This window comes from Mercurialis annua, linkage group LG5, assembly GCF_937616625.2.
Source record: "Mercurialis annua linkage group LG5, ddMerAnnu1.2, whole genome shotgun sequence".
NCBI lineage: Eukaryota > Viridiplantae > Streptophyta > Magnoliopsida > Malpighiales > Euphorbiaceae > Mercurialis > Mercurialis annua.
The window spans coordinates 10,983,084-11,005,708 of NC_065574.1; the positions used below are offsets into that span (position 1 = coordinate 10,983,084).

The following is a 22,625-nucleotide window of genomic DNA, read 5'->3' on the forward strand; positions in this document are numbered from 1 at the left end:
AAATTTGATCAAACGTCAAGAGTAACAATTGACTTTTAAAACGTCACGGGAGTAGTAGTATTTCAGACTTAAACTTATGGGATAAATAGTAACTACCCCCTTGATCTTTCTATTTAAATTTGACGCCATATTTTTTAAATTTTGAATTATTGATGTAACATGAATATAATAATATAAGATATATCTATGCTCACCTAAAATTTAGGTTTGATTCGCCTAAATTTAGAATTGTTGATTTGATATGAATACAGCAATAAAATATCTATTTAGATCCACATAAAATCCATGTCAAATCCATCTAACTTTTTAAACTGTTGAACTGACGTGAATACAACAATATAAGATCTATCAAAATCCATTTAAATTCACAACAAACCTGTGATTAGAATTCAGTGACTTTCAAATCCACCTAAATTTTGGATTGTTGATCTGATATAAATATAAAATTATAAAAATCATTTACATCGTATTCACCATCGGATTTCGGCGATCCTTCACTGAAATCTAGTGGCCATTCTTTAGAAAATGATGATTGATAGCAACCTACGATGGGCGGTGGCCACAACTATGTAAATCTGGTGGTCGTTGGTGGCAGTATCAGTTAAAAAAAATACTTTTTTTAATTGAATTTCAAATTAATTTTTTTTTTCACCAAATTTCTATTATTATTTTTTTGAGAAAAGCCAAATTTCTATTTTTTTAAAAGTAAAGTATTTTATAAGCCAAAAAAATGTATTACTATAAATTTAGCAGAACCATCCAACCGGACTATAATAGTCTTCCTATTGGCTCAAAGAGAAAGCAAACTGTTTAATTTTGATTGGGCCTTTTCTCGCAGTTTCTGTCATCCTACAATAACAATAACTAAATAACAAATACTCAATCATTTCTCGTAGAGATTGTTAATCCAAACAGACACTGACGGCGGCGGAAATGGCTCCTCACGGCGAAGCATCGGCGGAAGACTTGGTGGTAGAAGTTGAAAAACAACGCCCGATTTCCACTATTTTAATCATCATAGGTATCATTTCACTTACACATAACTAAATATTGATCTAGTTTTTTTTAATGAGTTTATTGATATGATGATTTTTTTTTTGTTGATTGCACTGATAATCTAACAGCTATGCAGGCGGAAGCTATGCCTCTGGTTAACAAGTTTCAGCTCCAAGAGGAACCTCACTCTGCGTAAGTATTTATTTGAACTGAACTGAATTCAAATCTTGCTAATGATTTGTTCCAAACAAACCCTGTTTCAATTTTGACTGATACATTCTTTTAAAAAATACTATTAATTTAGAATTGAAATGTGTAATTTTTTCGCCTTAAAATTTATAGTATGTCCGCCTTAAAATTTATATTTTGTCAATCTTGTACATCTTATAGTCTTGCTGGCCGTGTAAAGATTTTCTGGCTCCGCAATTGTGTGTGTTTTGTTTTGTTTGAATCTCTGATAGTTAATGTTTATAAGGATGTAGGTTTCCGAAAGGGATTCCGTGGGTGCGGTATCATGGTATTTACAAAGATCTTCATATCAATATAGTGTGGCCAGGAAAAGATCCTGCTTTGGGTAAGTATATATGTAATTCTTTTGTATACTAAGAAGTGAAACTGTGAAACTTCATATTAGTCTTTTTATTTACTTTTGTTCTTCAAATGTTTGGTGTATTTTGGATTTAAATCGCCTCGAATCTTAAGAGACATAGTATGCAAGTGATTGGATGTATATGTTTCTGAAGTGGGCATGGGATATGCATTGGATTTTATAGTCTACTATAACATTTAGGCTATATTTGGTTCATGAAATATGTCTGAAATAGATTAGCTTCTCTATAGAGAATAGCTATTCACTGTTTTGGTTTATGGAACGGTAACTCTATGGAATTGTTATTCCATAATTTTGTGAAATAACTACTCTCGAAAAGTAAAGAAAGTAATTTCATTCTTTATGGAATAACTATTCTATTCCATGCTATTTCATTCCATGAACCACACATAGCCTTTAATTAATTAGAATGTTAAGATATGAATGTTGTTCTTACTCCAAATTCAATGGATTGGTCCTTTTTTAGGAGTTGATAGCGTAGGCACAATTTCAGCATCTCTTATCACGTATGCTGGTATTCAAGCTTTACAACCAGACTTAATAATCAACGCTGGCACTGCTGGAGGCTTTAAGGTACAATGTTATTCTTCAACTTCTGATGTATTTTATCTTTTAAGCATAAACACATATGAACTCAAGTAACCCTCTTTTATGTAATTGTCCATTGTTTGTATTGCATTTTTCAGAGAATGTTCTCCTTGAGAATAATCAAATAGATGGTTTGTGATTTAGTATGGTGAGATTTCCCATAGTTATTGTCTCTGACCTGTTGACCAGGGTTTTTGCTAATGTTTGAAAGCTTGTTAATGGCGGTCCCTGTGGATCGGATCATTCATTTAATATACAATAATAAACTCCACATAGTGAATATCTTGGGAGTTATGTGAACCAGAGCATGTGTACAGTTCTCTGTAAAGCAAAGTAATGCAGTTTGTTTTAAATTTGGTGCTTCCAGGCAAAAGGAGCTTCCGTTGGTGATGTATTCCTTATATCTGATATTGCTTTCCACGACCGAAGAATTCCTATCCCTGTAAGTATTCCTTCTTTTCATCATTTCTTATTTCTCAGATGCACCAATTGCTGGTGAACTCTGTTGCTATTCTTGCTGTATATCCAAGAGCTAGCACCCCAGTGGTCAATTGCTTCACTCAGCTTGTCATATTTTCTGACTAAACCGTGGGTTTTTTTACAACTCAAATTTGTGATCTAGAACCAGAGCTCTGGGATGCATGTGGGCAATGAAGGTCTTAATTAAATCCTATACTAAGCCAAAAGTCTCGTACAAGACAAGCATAAGATACACCTGTCCCTAATACTGATAGATTTTTATGTTGAGAGAAAGAAACCCATTTCTTATGCATGCTTTCTTTAGTTGTTTACCGTGGATTTCCCTTCAATTCTGTCTTGCTCATGCTTTCCTTTTCCTGGGTAGGTTTTCGATCTGTATGGAGTTTGTTTGCGACAGGCTTACACAACATCCAATCTCCTGAAGGAGCTTAACCTGAAGGTGAGTAGTTTAGCTTATGCCGATTATTCACTGTGACAACATGATAACTTTTATGTTTCATCTATTTAAACCTCCACTGTTTTGTAGTGTTTATAATACTCATTTGCACACTTTTCAGGTTGGGAAATTGTCTACAGGAGACTCTTTGGACATGTCCCCACAGGATGAAGATTCAATTATTGCAAATGACGCTGTGGTTAAGGACATGGAGGTATTTTTTTGAAATTTTACACTTACATAATAAATTGAAATTTTATGCTGAATGTGGCATGCATATTCTGTTCTTCCTTTGGAAGAAATAATGAAATGGATTTGGCATATTACAGGTTTGATGGATTTTATTAAAGCTTTACCTTAGGATGGTGGATGAAATTGATATAATAATTTTATCAATTTAAAATATCACTACAAGTTGGCATTTAGATGCACCTTAAACATTTGTTCATACCTAACTACGAAGGGAGTACCCTGGTACAAATGTTCACAGTTTGTTTTTTCCGAACAAATGTTCATAGTTCGAGTCACTTCACTTCCCCTAAGCCTAAGAACAAAAATGGAAGAAGAAATTCCCACTTTAGGAAGCATATTTTGGGCAGCACATATCGCACAATAATATTATGTTTGACGAGAATAATGTGCAATCCTCTTATTCTTTTGCTGTAGGATTGCACAGATTAGGTTGTAAACCGTCATGCATGGTTACTGCTGTCATTTTACTTTGTTGCTTAAATGATTTAAGGGAACACATTTAACAATAGAATGGTTTCATTTCTGAATGCAAATCTCTTCTGGTTCTACAATAGATTAATTCCTTATCTTTTGAAACTTGTCTCAGGGAGCAGCGGTTGCTTATGTTGCCGATCTCTTAAAAGTCCCTGCAATATTTGTCAAAGCAGTGACCGACATAGTGGACGGTGATAAACCAACCTCAGAGGAATTCCTGCAGAATTTGGCAGCTGTGACTGCTGCACTTGACCAATCAGTCACCCAAGTAGTTGAATTCATCAACGGGAAGTGTTTGTCTGAACTCTAAATTGACTTTGTGAACGATTTTGAACTCTGAAGATTTATTGAGAAAAAGGTTCGTGCACCAATCACTCTAAAAAACCAGATTTGTTTCGGGTAAAACCACAATTTGTTCATAGTTTTGATACATATTTGAGCTGAGTAGCTAAAAGATGAAGCTGATGATTTAGTCGGTTCAGCCGATAGTTTGTGAACTAATGCACTTTGCTTTAAGTAATATACGGCTTTATTCCCTGCTAAACGTTTTTGTATGCTGTTAATCCTCATAGATGTGTTGGTATACTCGGCCTTTTAATGTCCCTCGAAGTGGTTAACACAAAGATTTAAGATTATTTCTTTCATGTTGATCTTCATTTCTAAGCTCGCAGTCGATGCAGTGTCAGACATCAATGTGACCTTTAAGATAAAAGGCTCTACCAATTAGACTATCTAATTCTCCAATATAATCAATTGAAATCCTTTAATAATATCCGCTAAAATCTATATCTATATTTATACTATACACTATAAAGCTGAGCTTTCAAAATATTTTTAACATCATTTAGTCAAGCGGCCTTTTAGACGATCTTAAAAACATGGGAAAAGGGACATTCATGCCCCTAAGATTTAGAGTCTAGATCAAATAAACTCTCAACGTCCGGAAAGGTTCATCCATGCCCCCGACGTTTCTAAAAATGAACAATCAGGCCCCTCAGTTTGACGCCATTTCATTAGGGGCATGATTGACCCTTTTCCCTAAAAACACATATGTGCAATGACATGTTCTGCACTCATATCTACACCATCTCTACTTCATCATAAAATTGTCAAATTCAGACATTTTTCGGCTAATGCAACCTCTGCAAAGTTAGTGACATGCTGCACAAATTTGGGAGCAAAAGCAAGTTGGTTTACGGTTTTATATTGTTTGCGGCTTTTCGGGTACTGTTTCTTCATAATCATGTAGTATGATTTTACGCCCTTATCTATCTGTCTAACAAACAATTAGTAAAGTTGTCTTTTGAAACAAAATTTGGAATTGCATTAAAAAAAGATATATGATAGATTTTGATAAAATACTAAAACTAAAAACATTACCTTTTAAAAATATTACATCAATTTTGTTTTTGTTTATACATGTTAAAGAGTAAATTTTTTGTTGTATTATGTTATTTCTGTTCTCCGGAGATTGATAATTGTAGCAATGGCATTATGACAACATACTGAAACTTAAGCCTTTTATGCATAATCCTTCAGCCAAACTTATTACAACATATTATTAATTAATATTTACATTTATATAAAATTAAAAACTATAAATTTTAAAGTTTTATTCCTAACTGAAAGAACCCATCCTAATTATCCAAAACAGGAGGTGCGATATATTATTAATATTTATAAACTAAGAAATATAAGAATTTTTAAAATCTATTTATTATGAAATTAAAAAGTTTTATTATATTTAAAATACATATAAGTTATATAATACATAAAGCTTTTTAAATTTAATTAATTAAGAGTTAAACTTATAAAATTAGAAACATTTTATGGTTATAAAATTTGAAAAGTTTTGCATGGTTTATAAGTAATAAAATTTGAAGAGCTCAACTTATTATTCATAATTTATAAAATTATTGTATTTTTAAAATTTAAATAATAAAAATTAAACTAATAAAATTGCAAAAGCTTTGTAGTTATGATATTTGAAGAGTCTTAACATATAATTAGTAATTATGAGTTATTGAATATGAAGAGTGATTTTAAAATTTAATCAATAAATTATATTATATTATCTTTATTAATAAATTATATAATTAATTTATATTTATAAATTGAATTATGTAATTTAATGTAAAATAAAAATGAAGGACCTTTATGACCAATTAATATATTTTATTTTAAATTTTAGTTCATTAATTAAATTAATAAAATTGTTATTTAAGTGCATCTTAATTGAGCATTACATATATTTTTAAATAAAATTATATAAATTAATTTTTTTAATAACGAAATTACAAAAAAAAATTGTTATATCATTAATATTTATATGTTATTAAATATGACATTTTTATAAAATTTTAATTTAATTAATTGAAGTTTAAACTAATAGAATTTAAAATTTTTGTAGTTATGAAACTTGAAAATTTATTTTATTGATGTTTATAGATGATGAAATTTCAAGAGTTTTAATTGATGTTTTTAAGTTATGAAATTGGAAGAGATTTGATAGGTTAATTATGTTTATACATTATAAAATTTTATATTAAATTTAATTAAATAGGGCTTAAAGTAGCAGCATTTTGAAAGTTTTAAGGTTACTAAATTTAAAGAGATAAAAAATGTAAATTATTCTATAAGTTAATGAATATGAAATTTTTTAACTTTAATCAATAAATTATATTATATTATATTAATAAATCCTGAATTTAAAATTATATTTATAAATTAGATTATTTAAATTAATTCAATTTATAGAAATAGAAAAACTAATCGATGTATTATATTTCAAATTAAATTAATAAATAAATTAATCTAGTTATTATATTAAATAGGATTTAAAAAAAAAAACAACTCCAATACATGAGATTTTAAATTTTAAAAATAATAATTATAGAACTATCTAATCTCACTCACGCAACACGAGCGTAACCGTTACGGTAGTTATTGAACATCATCAAATATGTTCTAATTATTTTCTTGCTCAATAGCCCATATTTATTAGTACATTTTTTTTATATATGGCCATTTACGATAATATCAAAAACAAAAACACCATCAGGCGTAACTTTAGAAAAAAATAAAACAAAGTATTCTTCATGAACTTCAATAAAGCCAAAAATATTTTATATTAATTTCAATGAGAGCTCCATCTAAAATGTTAAAATAATTTAATCTTTCCAAATAGTTAGTTTTCTCCAATATTTCATAAATTTTATATTTACACCATATTTAAGTTGTTCATATCCCTCCCTAAAATTTATTCTCATCCATTTGCATGTAAACAAGCTTCATTTTACTTTCACCTAAATAGATAATTGTCACATATTTTAGATGTAGCAAATTCTCATTTGAAAATCATTTTTATTCTTTTGTGGCATTTCAATTGCACCATAATGATTTAATAATCAAACAAACATAATTATTCAAGTTTTGAAAATTTAACTCTATATTTATTGATTAACAATTAAATTTGTGAAAAGTGCTTTTCTCTAATTAAGCCAAGCCAAATGAATTTTTATTTAGGACTAATAAACTCTAAAATGCACTTGAAGGTTTGGCCTAGTGGCCAAGTCCTTCATATTTGCATGAGATCGGGGATTTGAACCCCGATTCTTTCATATCGTTATTTGTCTGTTTAAAGATAGATATTAATACTGATTAATTTTTGTTAACTTCCGGCTAACAAATAAATCTATTTATGATAAAAAAAAAAAGCAACAACTATGAAACAACTTTCCACATATGACAAATGAATATTTTATAATTCAGCCGCCAAGTGTACTCTTATTCCAAGTGTACTCTTATTTAGGACTTATTTAGACACTTGCAAAATGTTGCAGTCCTTTGTATGTCACAATATTTAATCCAAATCAAACAAACCAATTTTTCTTCCGTATGTTAAAGTAACTTTCGCCCTTCTTTATATTTTTTTTTCTGCAACAGTTTGAAGCAAATAGCAAGCTACATTAACTAAAATGACATATGCAGTGGTATTTAACTCAGTTTTAATCAATTTATAAAGTATATAATTCAATCCAATGTCTTTCACTCATATTTGATTCGCCAATTCCACAAAAAAAAAAATATTCCTCAAACCAGTTCACTTATATCCATATAAATTGATTTTGATACATATATGATATATCAGCTGAATACTACGCAATTTGGCGAGCAAAAGCAAGTGGATTACATCTTTTTGAAATCCGTTGTTTCTCAAGAATATACGAAGACGTAAATGAAAACATAGAATTATATTGTTTGATTTTTAAATATAGGAGATGAAACAGTAAATTATAAAATATGTCAGAATCTCATAATAATTTGTTCTTCTTTTTAATTAATTAATTAATTATTTTCTTAATTGCCTCCCAAAAAATGAGTTAAGTGTTTAGAGTTAGTTAGGTTCAATAGGTCTTTAGGTGTAATTTTTTTTGCCATGAGGTGTCCTGAATGGGTTCCACTATAATATGATATCTTTAAATTTTCTACATTCAGACTAATCCCCACTCGAGTCGGGTAGGTTCTTGCGAGACAAAACTCTAACCCCAAATTTTAAACGGCTGCATATATGAGTACGGTTCGACCCCGCGACCTCACTTAAGCCAGCGCCTTACCAACTCACCTGCGTCTTGGGGCCTTTAGGTGTATTATTTAACTAATGGCAAAAAGTAAAAAAAAAATCTCGTAGTTTTTACTAAAGTATATGTAATTTTTTAAATTATTTATGAAAACAAGTAAGTTTCTTTATTTTCAAAATAAAATAATTAAACCCTTTCGTCCATCACAATTAACAACCGTTAATTGCTGACGTGTCTCTTGCGGCTTTATAGAAAAATGTTTTAAAATGATCTTAATATTTAAAATATTAATCAATTTTATATTTATAAATCTTTTTGCACTTTTTTAACCCATTCTTCCTAAATAGCTCTAATTAATCAAAATTCTTATTAAAATCAACTAAAAACTAACTTAAAATTCCTCTAAGAGACACATCGGCGATTAACGGTTGTTTATAACGGTGATGGTCGGAAGGGTTTAATTATTCTGCTTTGAAAATTAAAGGGTTTAATTGTACCTAAAATAGTTTAAGGACTTATATGTATTTTCGTGGAAAGTGCAAGGGTTTTCTTATAACTTTTATCTTAACTAATTAAATAAAGTGAATTTTCGAATTAATTAGGGCCTATGCCATGAAAAGTGATAAAATGGTTATTTTGGTCATGAAAAGTGATAAAATGGTTATTTTGGTTCCTAATGTCAAAATAACTTATTGAATTTTACGTTTCAGCGTTTCGTTCCTATTTGTAGAAACACTTATGAAACTTCGAAAATATCATTTCGTCATTTTCTATTGTCATTTTTATTTCCGTGCTATATAAATACAAACCCTAGAGGTAGACAATGTAGGGTCTATCAAGATTTAGTTAAAATGGGATTTATCACAGCAATGCATGTACTGGATAATGATTTGGGAATACATAATTATAAATAGAACACCATTATTTTACCTATAATGGACTAGTCACCAAAAATCTACCAAAATCTTTAAACCTAACTTGCATGAAAAGCTTACTTCTTAACTACTACTGCTTTTACATGCAAGAATAGCATACTTATGCCTCTCTTGGATATGCAATTAAATCACCTTTTTGCTTTCATTAAATATTTTTATTTTAATGTCTTAAACACACAATTTTTATTTGTATATATATACCAGCATTGCCCTCATTTCGCTTTAAGTTCAATTTTCTAGCTCTTCTAAACCCTAAAATTTTTTATCTTTTTTTGTTTTAGTGAAGAAATGGGGAGTGAAGCAGGTTTATCAAACAAGGGCAGTTCTGGCAAAGCTACAATTCTGGCACTTGGTAAAGCATTTCCTCATCAGCTTGTGATGCAGGAGTTTCTTGTTGATGGCTATTTCAAGAACACCAACTGTGATGATCCAGCCCTCAAGCAGAAGCTAGCTAGACTCTGTAACATTGCTATCTATTCTCTTCTTTAATGTTTTATAAAATGTTTTAAGAACCGAATCGGTAACCGAACTGGTGAGGCCACTGGTTTCAATTTGACTAAATTGTAGTATATAAATAGTCAATTTTAGACAGGAGTCGGAGTCTAACCGGTTGAACGGGATCAAGCACCGGTTGAACTGGCAGCCCATTCCGGTTCAACATGGTCCACTAGTTGGACCAGCGTTTTGATTTTTAGGCTCAATCGGACTAGACAACTGGCTGGTTCCCGATTCAACCGGCGGTCAGCCTGGATTTTAAATCACTGGTTTTACCTTCATTTCTTCATCATTAACTGCAGTTTTCATTATACCTTAGATTGTGAATGTCGAACCAAACTGAGTAATCGAAATAAACCAATAAATTGGTTCGGTTCAGTTTGATAACAAAAATTATATTTTTTGGTTTTGAAAATTAAAAAAAAATGTCAAGTTCACTTTTGGTGCATATCATACCAAAATGAACCGAACCAAAAAACCAACCGAATTGATCAGCTCAATTCTGTTTGGTTTGAAATGTTTTGAATGCTGGTAAATTCATAGATAGGATGCTAACAATTGATTCTTCTGCCTCTCTCAGGTAAGACAACAACTGTGAAAACAAGGTATGTGGTGATGTCTGATGAAATACTAAAGAAGTATCCTGAACTCGCCATTGAAGGCCTTCCAACTGTAAAGCAGAGACTAGACATCTGCAACGTCGCTGTAACACAAATGGCAATTGAAGCTTCACAGAATTGTATCAAAAAATGGGGAAGGCCTTTATCAGACATAACTCACTTAGTTTACGTTTCGTCGAGTGAAGCGAGACTACCGGGGGGTGATCTTCATCTTGCAACAGGATTAGGACTCAGCCCAGAGACGCAGCGTGTCATGCTTTATTTCATGGGCTGCTCAGGAGGAGTAGCTGGTCTTCGTGTTGCAAAAGATCTTGCAGAAAACAATCCTGGTAGTCGGGTTCTGCTTGCTACTTCCGAAACGACAATAATCGGATTCAAGCCGCCAAGTGCAGATAGACCGTATGATCTAGTCGGCGTTGCGCTGTTTGGTGATGGAGCTGGGGCTATGATAATAGGCACGGACCCAGATTCAACGTCGGAAAGTCCACTCTTCGAACTTCACACAGCAATGCAGAATTTCTTGCCTGATACCGAAAAGATTATCGACGGCAGGCTAACAGAAGAAGGAATCACCTTCAAGCTAGGAAGGGAGCTTCCTCAAATAATTGAAGATAACATAGAGGGATTCTGTCATAAACTAATGGGCGTTGCCGGATTACCTGAGACAGAGTACAACCAGCTATTCTGGGCAGTTCATCCGGGCGGTCCTGCAATACTGAATAGGATAGAAAAACGGCTTGATTTGTTTCCGGATAAACTAAATGCCAGCAGACGAGCTCTGATGGACTATGGTAATGCAAGCAGCAATACCATAGTGTATGTTCTAGAGTACATGATTGAAGAAAGCTTGAAGATGAAGGAGAACAACGGAACCGATAATGAATGGGGTTTGATACTTGCTTTTGGACCTGGAATCACCTTTGAAGGTATTCTTGCCAGGAACCTGGCCGTCGTCTAAATATAGTTCACTGCCTTCTATAATAACTAGAAACTTCAGTTATTATTGTACCAGAAATGCCTGAAAGCTAAAGAAAGTTTTATATGTAATTTGATTTTATCATTCACAGGGTTCAGCATTGTTCTCCATTTGCAGGCTAATAAAGGCATAATTGAAGAAGCAGAAACAGTTTATTAAAATGGTCAGCATTGACAAAATAAGTTAACCCAACTATGAAATTATCTTAAATAAATATATCCATTAGAGTTTCTGCAACTCCAAATGTACAAATGACCCACTTCACTTCAAGTTATAACATGAAGAACCCTAAGTGGAAACAAAAAAAAATCTTGCAGCAGTATTGCTTTAGAACAATGATTTCATAGAGCAAAATTGCTCCAAGGACTACAGCAGAAGAGGATCTTCGTTTACACCACCCCTGAGGGAAGACGCAGAACGAGCTGTCCTCCAAAAACACTGCAAAGCCAGAAAAATTAGTCACGATAAAATTGGCAATCTTCTCTACCAAAATTGGAAATGATGAACATACATAATCCTTGTATAACTAAGTTAGTTCAAACATTAAAATAATACCTTTTCACATAATAATAGCAGAAGTCCGCTAAGATGAAAGTCTGCACAATTTCTGATATAAGAACCATAGAAGGCCAAAATCCATACCCCAAGGCTACCAGCAAGTGGCCACGAGTGTCCAATACCTGTTCAAAGTACGAGGGATGATATACAAAATTTGAATAGAAGACAAATACGTACCAAAAAAACAACATTGTACGTGCAACCAGTCAACAGATTTTTTCTTTTAAATCATCATAATATCAATATATCAAGATTCAAACCCAAAACAGTTACATTTGTAAAATATTCAAGGAAGTTCGAGAACCACTGATGATGAGTTGAAATGGGACGGGCATTTTGCGCTAATACATGCGCCGTCTGATTCGCGGATCTCCAAATAAATTTGGCAGATTTTGGTCGAATCAGTGTCAAACTATACCGAATTTTAGAAGTAAACTACAGGTTCTAGAAAAAGAATTATCATTGAAAATTCATTATAACTTCTTCAATCCCATTACATGAATTCCTTAGACCACTATTTATAATAAGGAAGCATCAACTTTGCATTATTAAAGGTGTATCACATTGAAATCAGTGAGCAGAACACATAAACAGAACTTGGAATCAGCTACCAAGACCTCAAATGGCCATTTAAATGTTATATCAGATATCCCTCTCATGCCAATACAGAATAATTTAATTTCAAACTAATTGCTAAAAAGAATTAGAGGAGCACAGCACTTAAAACCAAACGGGAAATCTAACCACACAGACACATATAGGTTTAGATTCTGCAAGAACAAACCTAAAGCTCAATTTCATACTAATACAGTAATACTATAACATTTTAGTGAACAAACTAGGAATAAACCATCACCACTCTTAATAATTCAAGTGAACAAATAGCTCGATTTCAACATTGTAACCAAACAGAAAACTAACCACACATAGCACATATAAATTCTAATTCTGCAAGAACAAACCTGGAGAACCCAATGGGCACAGCTCAAGAACCTTGCAACACCCAATGCAAATACATAATGAGCCGTGAATGGTTCCACTATCTGAAAATAGAAAAGTAAGATCAATATCAATATGCACACTTTTGAAACTTAATCTTCCACCGCAATTACCTTCGTATTCTGCATGACTCGCAACTGCGGCAGCACAGAGACAGCTTCCAGATACACACAAAATGCCCAGAACACCCTGTTCACTAAATTATGAGATGTTGATGGATGAATAAGCAACGCTAAAACAGCACAGGGTACCGCCTGCATCCAAATTCAAAAGCAAGGACTTCAGTTAAGAAGGATATAAACCTCAAATTAATGCATTATATAGAAATCACGCAATACATAAAAGAAAAAGACAGGTAACCACTAAAAGAACTGGCTTTACGCTGATACTAACCACATAATATACAGCAAAATTGTCTTTGTCCTCCATATAACTAGATTTCAAATTAAAACGGATCATGTAAATAACCCACAAAGTCGTTGCCAACGTAGCTAAATCAAGTAAGGTATGTATATCATATTCCATTACAAAGCTGCAATACAGCCTGACAGCTAAAAATATGGCTGTCAATTCCTGAGACTTGAGGGATAGTCCTGCAACCATTCAAAGGATGTTTAGAAATGCACAAACAATACTACATATGGAGAAAAAAAAACAGAAAAAATAAGGATCCTCTTAGTCTCGGTTGACATAATATATGACCCAACAGAAGTCAGTCTGTAGATTTAGCTTAAAGTTTACAAGACTAAACACGATTCTAAGAAATTTGTAGACATGAGGCAAGTAACAAAAACTGATACAGCTGACATTAACCTTTCTAATTAAAGGTAAAATAAGGCTGCATTGCATCCAATTAGGGAAACTACTGAGAATAGGTTTTACAGGTAATACTTATTCTGGCTGCCTTGCGTACAATTAGGTAGCACAGACACTTCATTCAATTAACGTGTCCCGTTTCGGGAACGTTTCGGACACTTGACATTTTGGATAGAAAACTTCAATTTTTACATAGAAAATCCTAAATAACACCGTTTCGCCAATGTCCTTATCCAAGTATCCCATTTCTCCGTGTCCGTACCCGTGCTACCTAATAGAGGTCTCGGAGATTATACAATACACTCATATTAAAAGTCAAGTTCATTTGTTAACATCATGATTCCGATTTACCTATCAAATTAGCTAAAGAAATCAAAATTCGCATTGCATATTCAACGAGCAGTCGAATCCAAAACAAAAGCTACTCACTGACAAGCTCTAGCAACCACAATTCAAAGACTCAACATTTAACCTCAGATTTCCCAAAAGAAATTACAAACTAATTAAATTATAAACTAAAATTAGCAAAATCTCAAAGAAAAAACACATTAAATACCAAATCAATAAACTTTCTCCATAATTCAGACAATTACCAAAAAACCCAATTCAAAAAAATTAAGAAAGCGAATTACCAGCACAAGTTTTTTCCTTCATGAGCTTATAAATAAGAACAATGATTCCAATAGAGTGAACAGCCTCGGCTGCAACAAAAAGATTGTCGTGATCGTGAACTATAAATCGGAGGAACACAAGGGCGGCCATACCGGCCACCACGGCCAAAAAGGCTTTGACTTTGGGTGGCTGTCGCCGGACCCATGTCGTAATTGCGTGGATCGACCTCTTCTGTACCCTCATCGGGGAATTTTTTTTTTCTCGGGAAAGTGAGGGAAAATTAGGGATTGTGTTTTTATTTTTTGTTTTTACTTTTTTGGATGTATAGGTTTTTGATTTAGTTTATGAAGTAAATGAAAGACAATTTTGTGATTGGATTGGATGGGATGAGTGTTGAAATAAGTAAATGCATAAAATAGTATTTTTCAAAAATATTAATGTGTTGGGGCAGAAAAGTGATGGCACATAAAAAAGTTATTGAATTTCTTTTACCAATAAACAGTAATTTAATTTATTCTTTTTTTTCATATATGATTTATTGTTTTAACTTGACAAAACAAATATATTCACAACTTTGATTTACCTTATCAAATATACTTTTACAAATAATTTAAAAAATCTGATCCAAATTTGAAAATTAAAATTAATTTATTTAACTTTATTTTATAAATTATTATTTATACAATTTAACATTTATTTCGTATTAAAAAAATGTAATTTTGACTATAATTAAATTATGTGTTTAAAAATAAATTTTAAAAAAAATTAAATATATTTTTATCATCTTATAATCATAATATTTAAATTAAAATAAATTTAACAAAATGTTTAAAATTGCAGAGAGTTATTTGCATGTAAAATTTCAATATTTTATATTTATAGCGATATAAATATAACGTTTAGAATTTGACATAAAATAATTCATTTTTTATGTTTTTTAGTGTTTTACAAGCATCATTTATGTCAACAAAACCGTCACAACAATACCGTTTGGTGAAGTAAGAAAATACTAAAATATAAAAAGTTTCAAATGTAAATAGTCTAATTATAGGTATAACATATTTTAAGATGCAACTGTTTTGAAGTTTTGTGCACTTTAATGGACAGTTAGGTAAAAGATTACATATCCTTCCAAAGAAAAGAAGTAAGATTGCATATTAAAACTAGCTCGTTCGTCTTATGACAAGTTTTGTTTTGTTTTTGGTTGCCATTTTATAAGATTTTTCACGTTTTTGCTTATATTTCACAATGTCCTCTCGTTTTTGCTTAGTGGGTACATAGATCAGATTGACTTAACATAAAAAAAAATGAAAATGATGGTTGATAATTAATTTATGTTTTAGGTTAATATCAAGACATTAATGTAGTAATATTTTAGAATTTTGATTATGTAAATTTTGAATTTTCTTAATTATTTAATGGATCTATTTGATTGGAGGTTAGGTTGTCAAATCATAGCAATAAAGAAGTTCAAAATGAATAAATAGAACTCAACACAATTAAAATCCAGCTGAGTTGATATAAACAAAAGCTACAAAGAGCCACAATACCTAAAATTTTGGGGCCTTTTTATGGTTTTTGAAGTGTTTTATAAACAAGCAGTTTTAAAAGATCAAAAGCTACAAAGAGCCACAATACCGAAGAATACCCAAGAAAAGCAAAAAATTACTTCTAAGTAAACAGGCTAATAATCGCTTGTGAACCCTGATTCTTGGGTCTGTGATCACAAAACCCCCTAATGTTTAAAAATGATCAAAAAATCCTCAGATCTTTGTGGCGTCGCTCACAAAACCTCCCGAGAAAAAGAAATTGCCGACTTTTTTTCAAATCGGTGACGTGGCAGCGATTTTCCTGCTCCCATGTTAGACATGTCAGCTGACACCTCCCCAAAACCTAAAATATCCTAAATATCCTAAAATTCAATTAAAAACACCCAACCAAATTAAATCCAACCATACCACTCACCCTCTAATCGCCACCCACCAACGCCACCGTTCTCCGGCCACCGCCACCCACCCAACGCCGCCTCCACGGTTGAATTTTTCTTTTGGCCATCTTTTTCCATATGTTATTCGAAGGAAGAACAGATCAAGCATGTTCTTCCTTCGAAGAAGACGGCCAGAAAAAAAAATTCCGGCTGCGGAGGCGACGAATGCCGAAAAACTGTTGTGGCGGTAACCGAATAATGATGGCAGCGGGGGTGGTGGTTAGGGCTGGAGTGGATTGGTTTGATTGGGTTTAATTAGGCTGGGTTTGATTGGGTTAAGTTTTTTTTTTAAAATAAAATTAATTGGATTTTAGGGTATTTTGGGTATCTTGGTTTTTTGGTGAGGTGTCAACTGACATCTGACATGGGAACAAGATTTTGCTGGTCTCTAACACGAGGAAATAACCTTCACGTCACCGATTTAAAAAAAAGTCAGGCAAATTTTTATCTCAGGAGGTTTTATAAATGTCGCCACAAAAATTAGGAGGTTTTATTATCGTTTTTAAACATCAGGGGATTTTGTGATCACAAACCCAAAAGTTAGAGGTTATGGTGATTATATATTAGCCAAGAAGACAAATAGACAATCAACATTGAATCCAAATCTTCTAAACAAGTTTTTTTTTTATCTCTTTTTATGTAATTGGAAAATAATCATTTAATTTTTTAATTTTACTCCCTATGTTCCTGAATTGCTAAATCTCAGATTCGGATTCTAGATGCAGCTATTTGGGAGAAAATTCTTTATCGTGGATTATTTTATCCCATAAAATTCAAACAATAAGTTCTAATTTGTTTCTCTTGTAAATGTTGAGATTGACCTCCTTAATTATTTTATTCTAAGGTTTATGTGAACATTATAAATTTTTTGAAAAAAAAGGTTCTATTTGGTTTGATTTTAAATTTTTGAAAACCGAAAAGCCAAACTATATGATACATTGTTATGTTAAAAAATGTAAATTTTTATTATTCAAGTAGTTAAAATATATAATACACTATTATTTGGTTCATATTTCATTTCTTATTTTAACATTTCTTATTTTTTTATTTTTTTCTCAAAAATAAAAAAAAAAGTAAATTATTTTTGTATTACGGTAAAATCAAAAATCAAACCGAACTAAACAAATTTTACCCCTCTAATTAGATGCTGCTTATGTTTCTTTTAAAAACCAAAAGGTTTTTGAAAAGTTTAAATTCAAACCAAACCAATAACCGATTGCAATCTCTAAAAACAAGAGCTATTTATGTATAAGATTTAGTAGGTTTCCTATGTGGCCCGATTCAATAAGATTAACGGATGGAATTATGTTTGCAGTTTCTAGCAGAGTCTAAATCCACAAATTAATAGTCATAGTCTAAATCCACTCTAAATCCAATAATTATAGTCATAAGTTTGTTAGTTCACAATCATATATACATACAGATAAATTCTTATATTGATCAGGTCTATCATAAATTGACAAGGACATAAGAAATTATTTTATTTTATATACAATAATTCCTCTTATAATCCGAATCTAAAAGGGATGATTTTATTAAACTAAAGAATATTACTATGTCCCTACAATTATTCCAAAGACTCACCATAATGCAATTATATGAAAAAGATTCATGGATTATAATTTTCCTAACACTTTCATTATAAGAATGCATGACAACATGAAAATTGAAAGGATTATTTAAAACCCAGAATCTTGCAAAAAGCTTTCCTTGCTTTATGATTACAAAAAAGACTATTTTCCATTGAACAAATAAGCAGAGAAAACCACAATAGATTAATGTTGAATGCTACTAACAATGTAAGCATTCCGAGTCGGAACCGTGATTAGGAAGCTACACTCGAGTCCTCCCACCCAAGGCGGCCAGATTAACATCTAATCTAGAAACACAGCAAGTAGATAATTTGCATTAGAAAGTCCATGAATTTGACCTTTTAATGACTGGCTTCATTTGTTTGTCTTCCTCTAGTGCTATCATACCCAAATGGGAGGGATCTTCCAGCATCATTTTTGCCACCAAGTAACCTGCGATGGACCAGGTTTGACATTTCCGCGCTTGCTTTCCAACGAATCGTCCGAGCTTCCCGTCATAATATTCAGGCCAGCTGTCTTTCATCAATCTGCTTTCTGCAAGTTCAATGGCACGCCTTGCTATTTGTGGTCGCCCAGTCTTGATACATGCTGCTGTTAGAAGCCATAAAAGCACTGCACAGGCAATCGTGTGTGCATAATTAAGACAGCAGAAAAGTTTTAGAATAATCCTAGTAGAGATCAAATAGGAAGTTTCATAGATTAACATATACATGCAAACATGTCGATAAAGCACAAGTTTTCAATAGCGATTCAGGCATATTATCTACTATATTAAATCAAACCGAAGCTCAAGAAAACTAAACGAGGAACAACTGAAGTTTGCATGCAAATGTGTAAATAATAGCATTTATATATTTCAACAACTGCATGCAAGCTGCCCAGCAAATTGGGCTTCTTACTGGATTAGTGTGATTCTTTTTGTCTGTTTCTCTCGGAGGGGAATTCGAGATTCAGAAGCATACCTGGCCAGGATCCTCCATTGTGGTAACTCCATCTGGTGTTTTTAGGGTCACATCCAGTTATAATCCGCCATTCATGGCTCTCTATAGCCGGATAACACACCTTGAGTGGCATTTCTCCAACCAACTCCTCCCATTTTGATTCTATAAGATCCATGATTGCGATGGATTGTTCAGGAGTTGCCAAGGATGACAGGATTGCGATACAATTACCCAGGCAAAACCAACGGAAGTCCATTTTTGCAGGACTGACATTACCAATAAAATAGCCGCCATGAGTTGGCATAAAATCAAAAATCCATTCCGGAAGAGAATCAGGTATTACGTTAAATTTGTTAACTGCAGTATGAGAATATTCCTCTGTTTTATAGCGGTATATATCATTAAGCTGCTTCAAGTCAATCCAGAAATAACTCCTCATATGAAAGCTCAAGGCATGAAGACGTTTGACAATTTTCTCCACGAACTCTTTTCCTTCTTCATCTTGCTTCAGTAAAACCATAGCACACCTTAAAGCCATGAAGAAAAGTGCTTGAATTTCAATGGGATAACCATACACGCCCTGATAAGAGAAATTACAAAACATGAGATAAAGAGCAGTAACTAGTTCTTTACATGGTATTTCTCATGATTCAGAATGGGACTAAAGTGTCGGTCAAGTGCAAAACTGAACAAATTCAAGTGCATATCTGTATTCAACATATACTATTTGGTTTAGCTAGATGTGTCACAATCCTGACTACCTGAATTAGTAAGTGAATCTTTTCTTACTTTTGGCCTAAGCTAAAACCACAGGTGCATGGTAGTGATGTACGTCAATATAAGCAGCATAACAATTTGATTGCAATTTAACAACTTGACATGATTATTAGCATAGTCGCAGGGCTTGCAACCCACAACCCCGGCCGAATCAATGAAATTAACAGGTAGCCTCTCCCTTTAGCATTAAGTGACAATGAAGGAATCAAATACATAACTAAGAGAGCGTGATAAAAAAGGGAAAAAAACCTTGAAAATTTCTTTACAGGTCGATTCAACATGTCAACTACTAAGATATAAGTAGTTTGGGAACTGATAGAACATTATACTGCTGAACCACTAACATATTAATTAATAAATTATGATGGTTACCAGTGCTAAAGTTTAAATTTCATAATAGAAAAGAAAATGAATTTCAATATATTTCATATGCTACAATCTACTTCTGTGTATTAATACAGAATTGAAATAGCAGCGGAAGCTCACCATTCTACGATCAATCATGCAGCATCCATCAGCACAAAGGAGAGTTGGGAATGTATCAAACCCCTCTGAAAGGCACAAACTCAAAATTAGACGCATACCCTTTTGACATTCTGGCAGTTCAGCTAATGAAGAATCGCCAGTAGACTTGGTGTATGCTCGGAGCAATATGATCCACCAAAATCCAGAGTCAACAGGAGCCACTCTCCCAATTGCGCTCTCACCAAAATCTGCAATCAATGTCTCACTGTTCCTGACGGGATCATGGAGTACTTTAAAACTGGCAGGCATAACTCCTTCTCCAAGCTGGAATCTATCGATTTTTTTCTCCCATGACTGAAGGCGAAGAGTTTTTAGAATGAAGTTCTTGACAATTTCTGGCTCTCCATTCATTAGAAAAGCCAATCCACTTGGGACAAAGTCTCTCACAAATACCTACGCAAATAAAAATGCTTAACATCGCATTTCAGAGCCAATGAAACCCCACAAGCCAGTCACAAATAATGAGAGAAAAACAATTCTTAATGTTACAATTTCACAAATGTTACAGTTATACTGAAATATAAAATTGTTTCAAGATTCATGTTAGTACATCAGCAGAAAATCCTCGAAGCAAATCAGCTGAATAGCATCTATAATTTATAAGTTCAATTCTATATGTATTTCTTGTCTACTACATTCCAACAACAAGCAAATAAGTGAATAAAACAGAACAAAAGTTGCAAGGAAATAAGCCCGATGAACTAGTTTCTTCTATCCCATTCATTTAATGTTCTGGAATAATTATATAACATCATATAATTATATTATCCCCATCAGAAAATCCATGGACCAAACTCGGCTGAGTACAATATACAAGTTCGAGGAATCAAAGTTCTATATATTTTTTGTAAACTACTTTCCAATAACAAGCAAATAAGTGAACAGAACAGAACAAAGTTCGATGAACTAGTTTCTCCTATCCCAATCTTCTAATGGTTGCGAATAATTATTTAACATCATATAAATAATACTATCCCCATCAGAAATTAAGTAGCACAACGGAACCACGACAGAAAACAACTCATCACCAAAAACCAATGAGATTCATACCTGATCATAGTTAAGCTTTTCATCCGAATTATCCAACGCAGCGATAGTCCCAACAGGCTGTCCACGAAAGTAAACCAAAGACCGTCTCAACGAATCCCAAGCTTCAGCCACAGCCGGATGAGTCTCAAACTCGGGATTCCCTCTCGGAGTATTATACCCCGATCTTCTCCCAGGAGAATACACAGACTCTGCATGATCAAAAACCCGAGAACTATTGTCCCCTCTAGCCGAAATACGAGGAGAAACCCCCATTGCCAATTCAGTCAAAGACCTCTCATCAAATGACCTCTGCCTATGACTATCCATATTCAGAGTCCTCGGCCTGTCCAACAGCTTCGAGAAATCTAATTCGTCTACTTCACTACCCTCCGCATTATGACTACACTTTACGTTCTTTAAATTCCCGTTTCGGGACAGCTCAAAACCGAGTTCCGACATTGTTATATTCGTATCAGCTTCTCTACAATAACCTAAAAAATATATGCAGACAAATCAAGAAAAGAAACATAAAACATTCAAAAATAAGCATTCAAAGATCCAAAAATAACTCATTTTTTCATGCATGAATTATCAATGATCCGTTTCTTGAATTCTTATCAAACATACCGGTGTTGAAGATCAAGCCAGATGTCCAACAGCAAGATTACGGAACTAAAAATCTGAAGGATTAATAAGATATCTACAAGAAAAATGGTGAAAATGGATCCAAATTCAAGATTTTGGAGAAATTGAAGGACCTAAAAGAAATGAAACGGTGCTGTTTCTTTTTGCTCGTGTTCTTGTTGGTGTTGTTGAGCGAGCTACTGAGTAACGGGGATGGTTTGGAGAGTGTCTGTCAGCTCGTCTTTGAGAGTACGGACGGTTCGTGATACTTGTAGGGTCTACGTGGGACGATCTTGATTCCTTTTTTAAAAAAAAAAAATTGTAGTAGTATAATTGTGCTTTGCTGTATACAGATGGATCTTTTTGACTACCCTACTTAAATTTAATTGCATGTTTTTAACTGAATTTTGAGTTTTATACTTGATTTTATTTTAGATTATAATAGATGGCAAGGGCTCTTCTACCTTAAGTGAGATCGCGGGTTCGAACCGTACTCATGTATGCAGCCATTTAGAACTTGTGGTCAGAGTTTTGCCTCTCGCAAGTGACCTGAATGTGAGAAAGTTTTAGGTGCTGTTTTATAGTTGGAAACTGTTCAGTACACCTCATGATCAGATAAAAATAATAATGGATTTGATAAAAAGTTTAAGATATTGAATAGTTTTTCCTTAATTTTTTCCATTTTTTAGGTAAATGTGTATTTTTAACAATTAAATAGTAGTT

The 22,625-nt window shown here is 32.8% G+C and overlaps 4 protein-coding genes across 5 annotated transcripts; 2 read left to right on the forward strand and 2 right to left on the reverse strand.

Moving 5' to 3' along the window:
* Positions 1 to 777: 777 nt before the first annotated feature.
* On the forward strand, positions 778 to 4,380 carry LOC126683296 (5'-methylthioadenosine nucleosidase-like). 2 transcript variants are annotated; one of them, XM_050379146.2, is made up of 8 exons: positions 778 to 1,021; positions 1,125 to 1,188; positions 1,479 to 1,570; positions 2,073 to 2,179; positions 2,562 to 2,636; positions 3,039 to 3,113; positions 3,232 to 3,324; positions 3,949 to 4,380. In XM_050379146.2, the coding sequence occupies exons 1-8, from the start codon at positions 934 to 936 to the stop codon at positions 4,144 to 4,146; spliced, it is 792 nt and encodes a 263-aa protein (XP_050235103.1). In that variant the 5' UTR covers positions 778 to 933; the 3' UTR covers positions 4,147 to 4,380. The 2 variants fall into 2 exon arrangements, with proteins under 2 accessions (XP_050235103.1, XP_050235104.1); XM_050379147.2 differs by having other exon boundaries at positions 937 to 1,021; positions 1,133 to 1,188.
* Positions 4,381 to 9,526: 5,146 nt separating this feature from the next.
* On the forward strand, positions 9,527 to 11,526 carry LOC126681307 (type III polyketide synthase B). The gene is made up of 2 exons (XM_050376832.2): positions 9,527 to 9,811; positions 10,427 to 11,526. Exons 1-2 carry the CDS (start codon positions 9,640 to 9,642, stop codon positions 11,422 to 11,424), a joined length of 1,170 nt encoding a protein of 389 aa, XP_050232789.1. The 5' UTR covers positions 9,527 to 9,639; the 3' UTR covers positions 11,425 to 11,526.
* Positions 11,527 to 11,612: 86 nt separating this feature from the next.
* LOC126681308 (uncharacterized) lies at positions 11,613 to 14,811 on the reverse strand. The gene is made up of 6 exons (XM_050376833.2): positions 14,448 to 14,811; positions 13,393 to 13,592; positions 13,113 to 13,253; positions 12,963 to 13,043; positions 11,998 to 12,122; positions 11,613 to 11,880 (listed from the first exon to the last, which is right to left on the reverse strand). The coding sequence occupies exons 1-6, from the start codon at positions 14,668 to 14,670 to the stop codon at positions 11,832 to 11,834; spliced, it is 819 nt and encodes a 272-aa protein (XP_050232790.1). The 5' UTR covers positions 14,671 to 14,811; the 3' UTR covers positions 11,613 to 11,831.
* Positions 14,812 to 18,108: 3,297 nt separating this feature from the next.
* Positions 18,109 to 22,224, reverse strand: LOC126682673 (probable alkaline/neutral invertase B). The gene is made up of 5 exons (XM_050378419.2): positions 21,906 to 22,224; positions 21,300 to 21,769; positions 20,211 to 20,642; positions 18,969 to 19,527; positions 18,109 to 18,618 (listed from the first exon to the last, which is right to left on the reverse strand). The coding sequence occupies exons 2-5, from the start codon at positions 21,735 to 21,737 to the stop codon at positions 18,323 to 18,325; spliced, it is 1,725 nt and encodes a 574-aa protein (XP_050234376.1). The 5' UTR covers positions 21,738 to 21,769; positions 21,906 to 22,224; the 3' UTR covers positions 18,109 to 18,322.
* Positions 22,225 to 22,625: the final 401 nt, after the last annotated feature.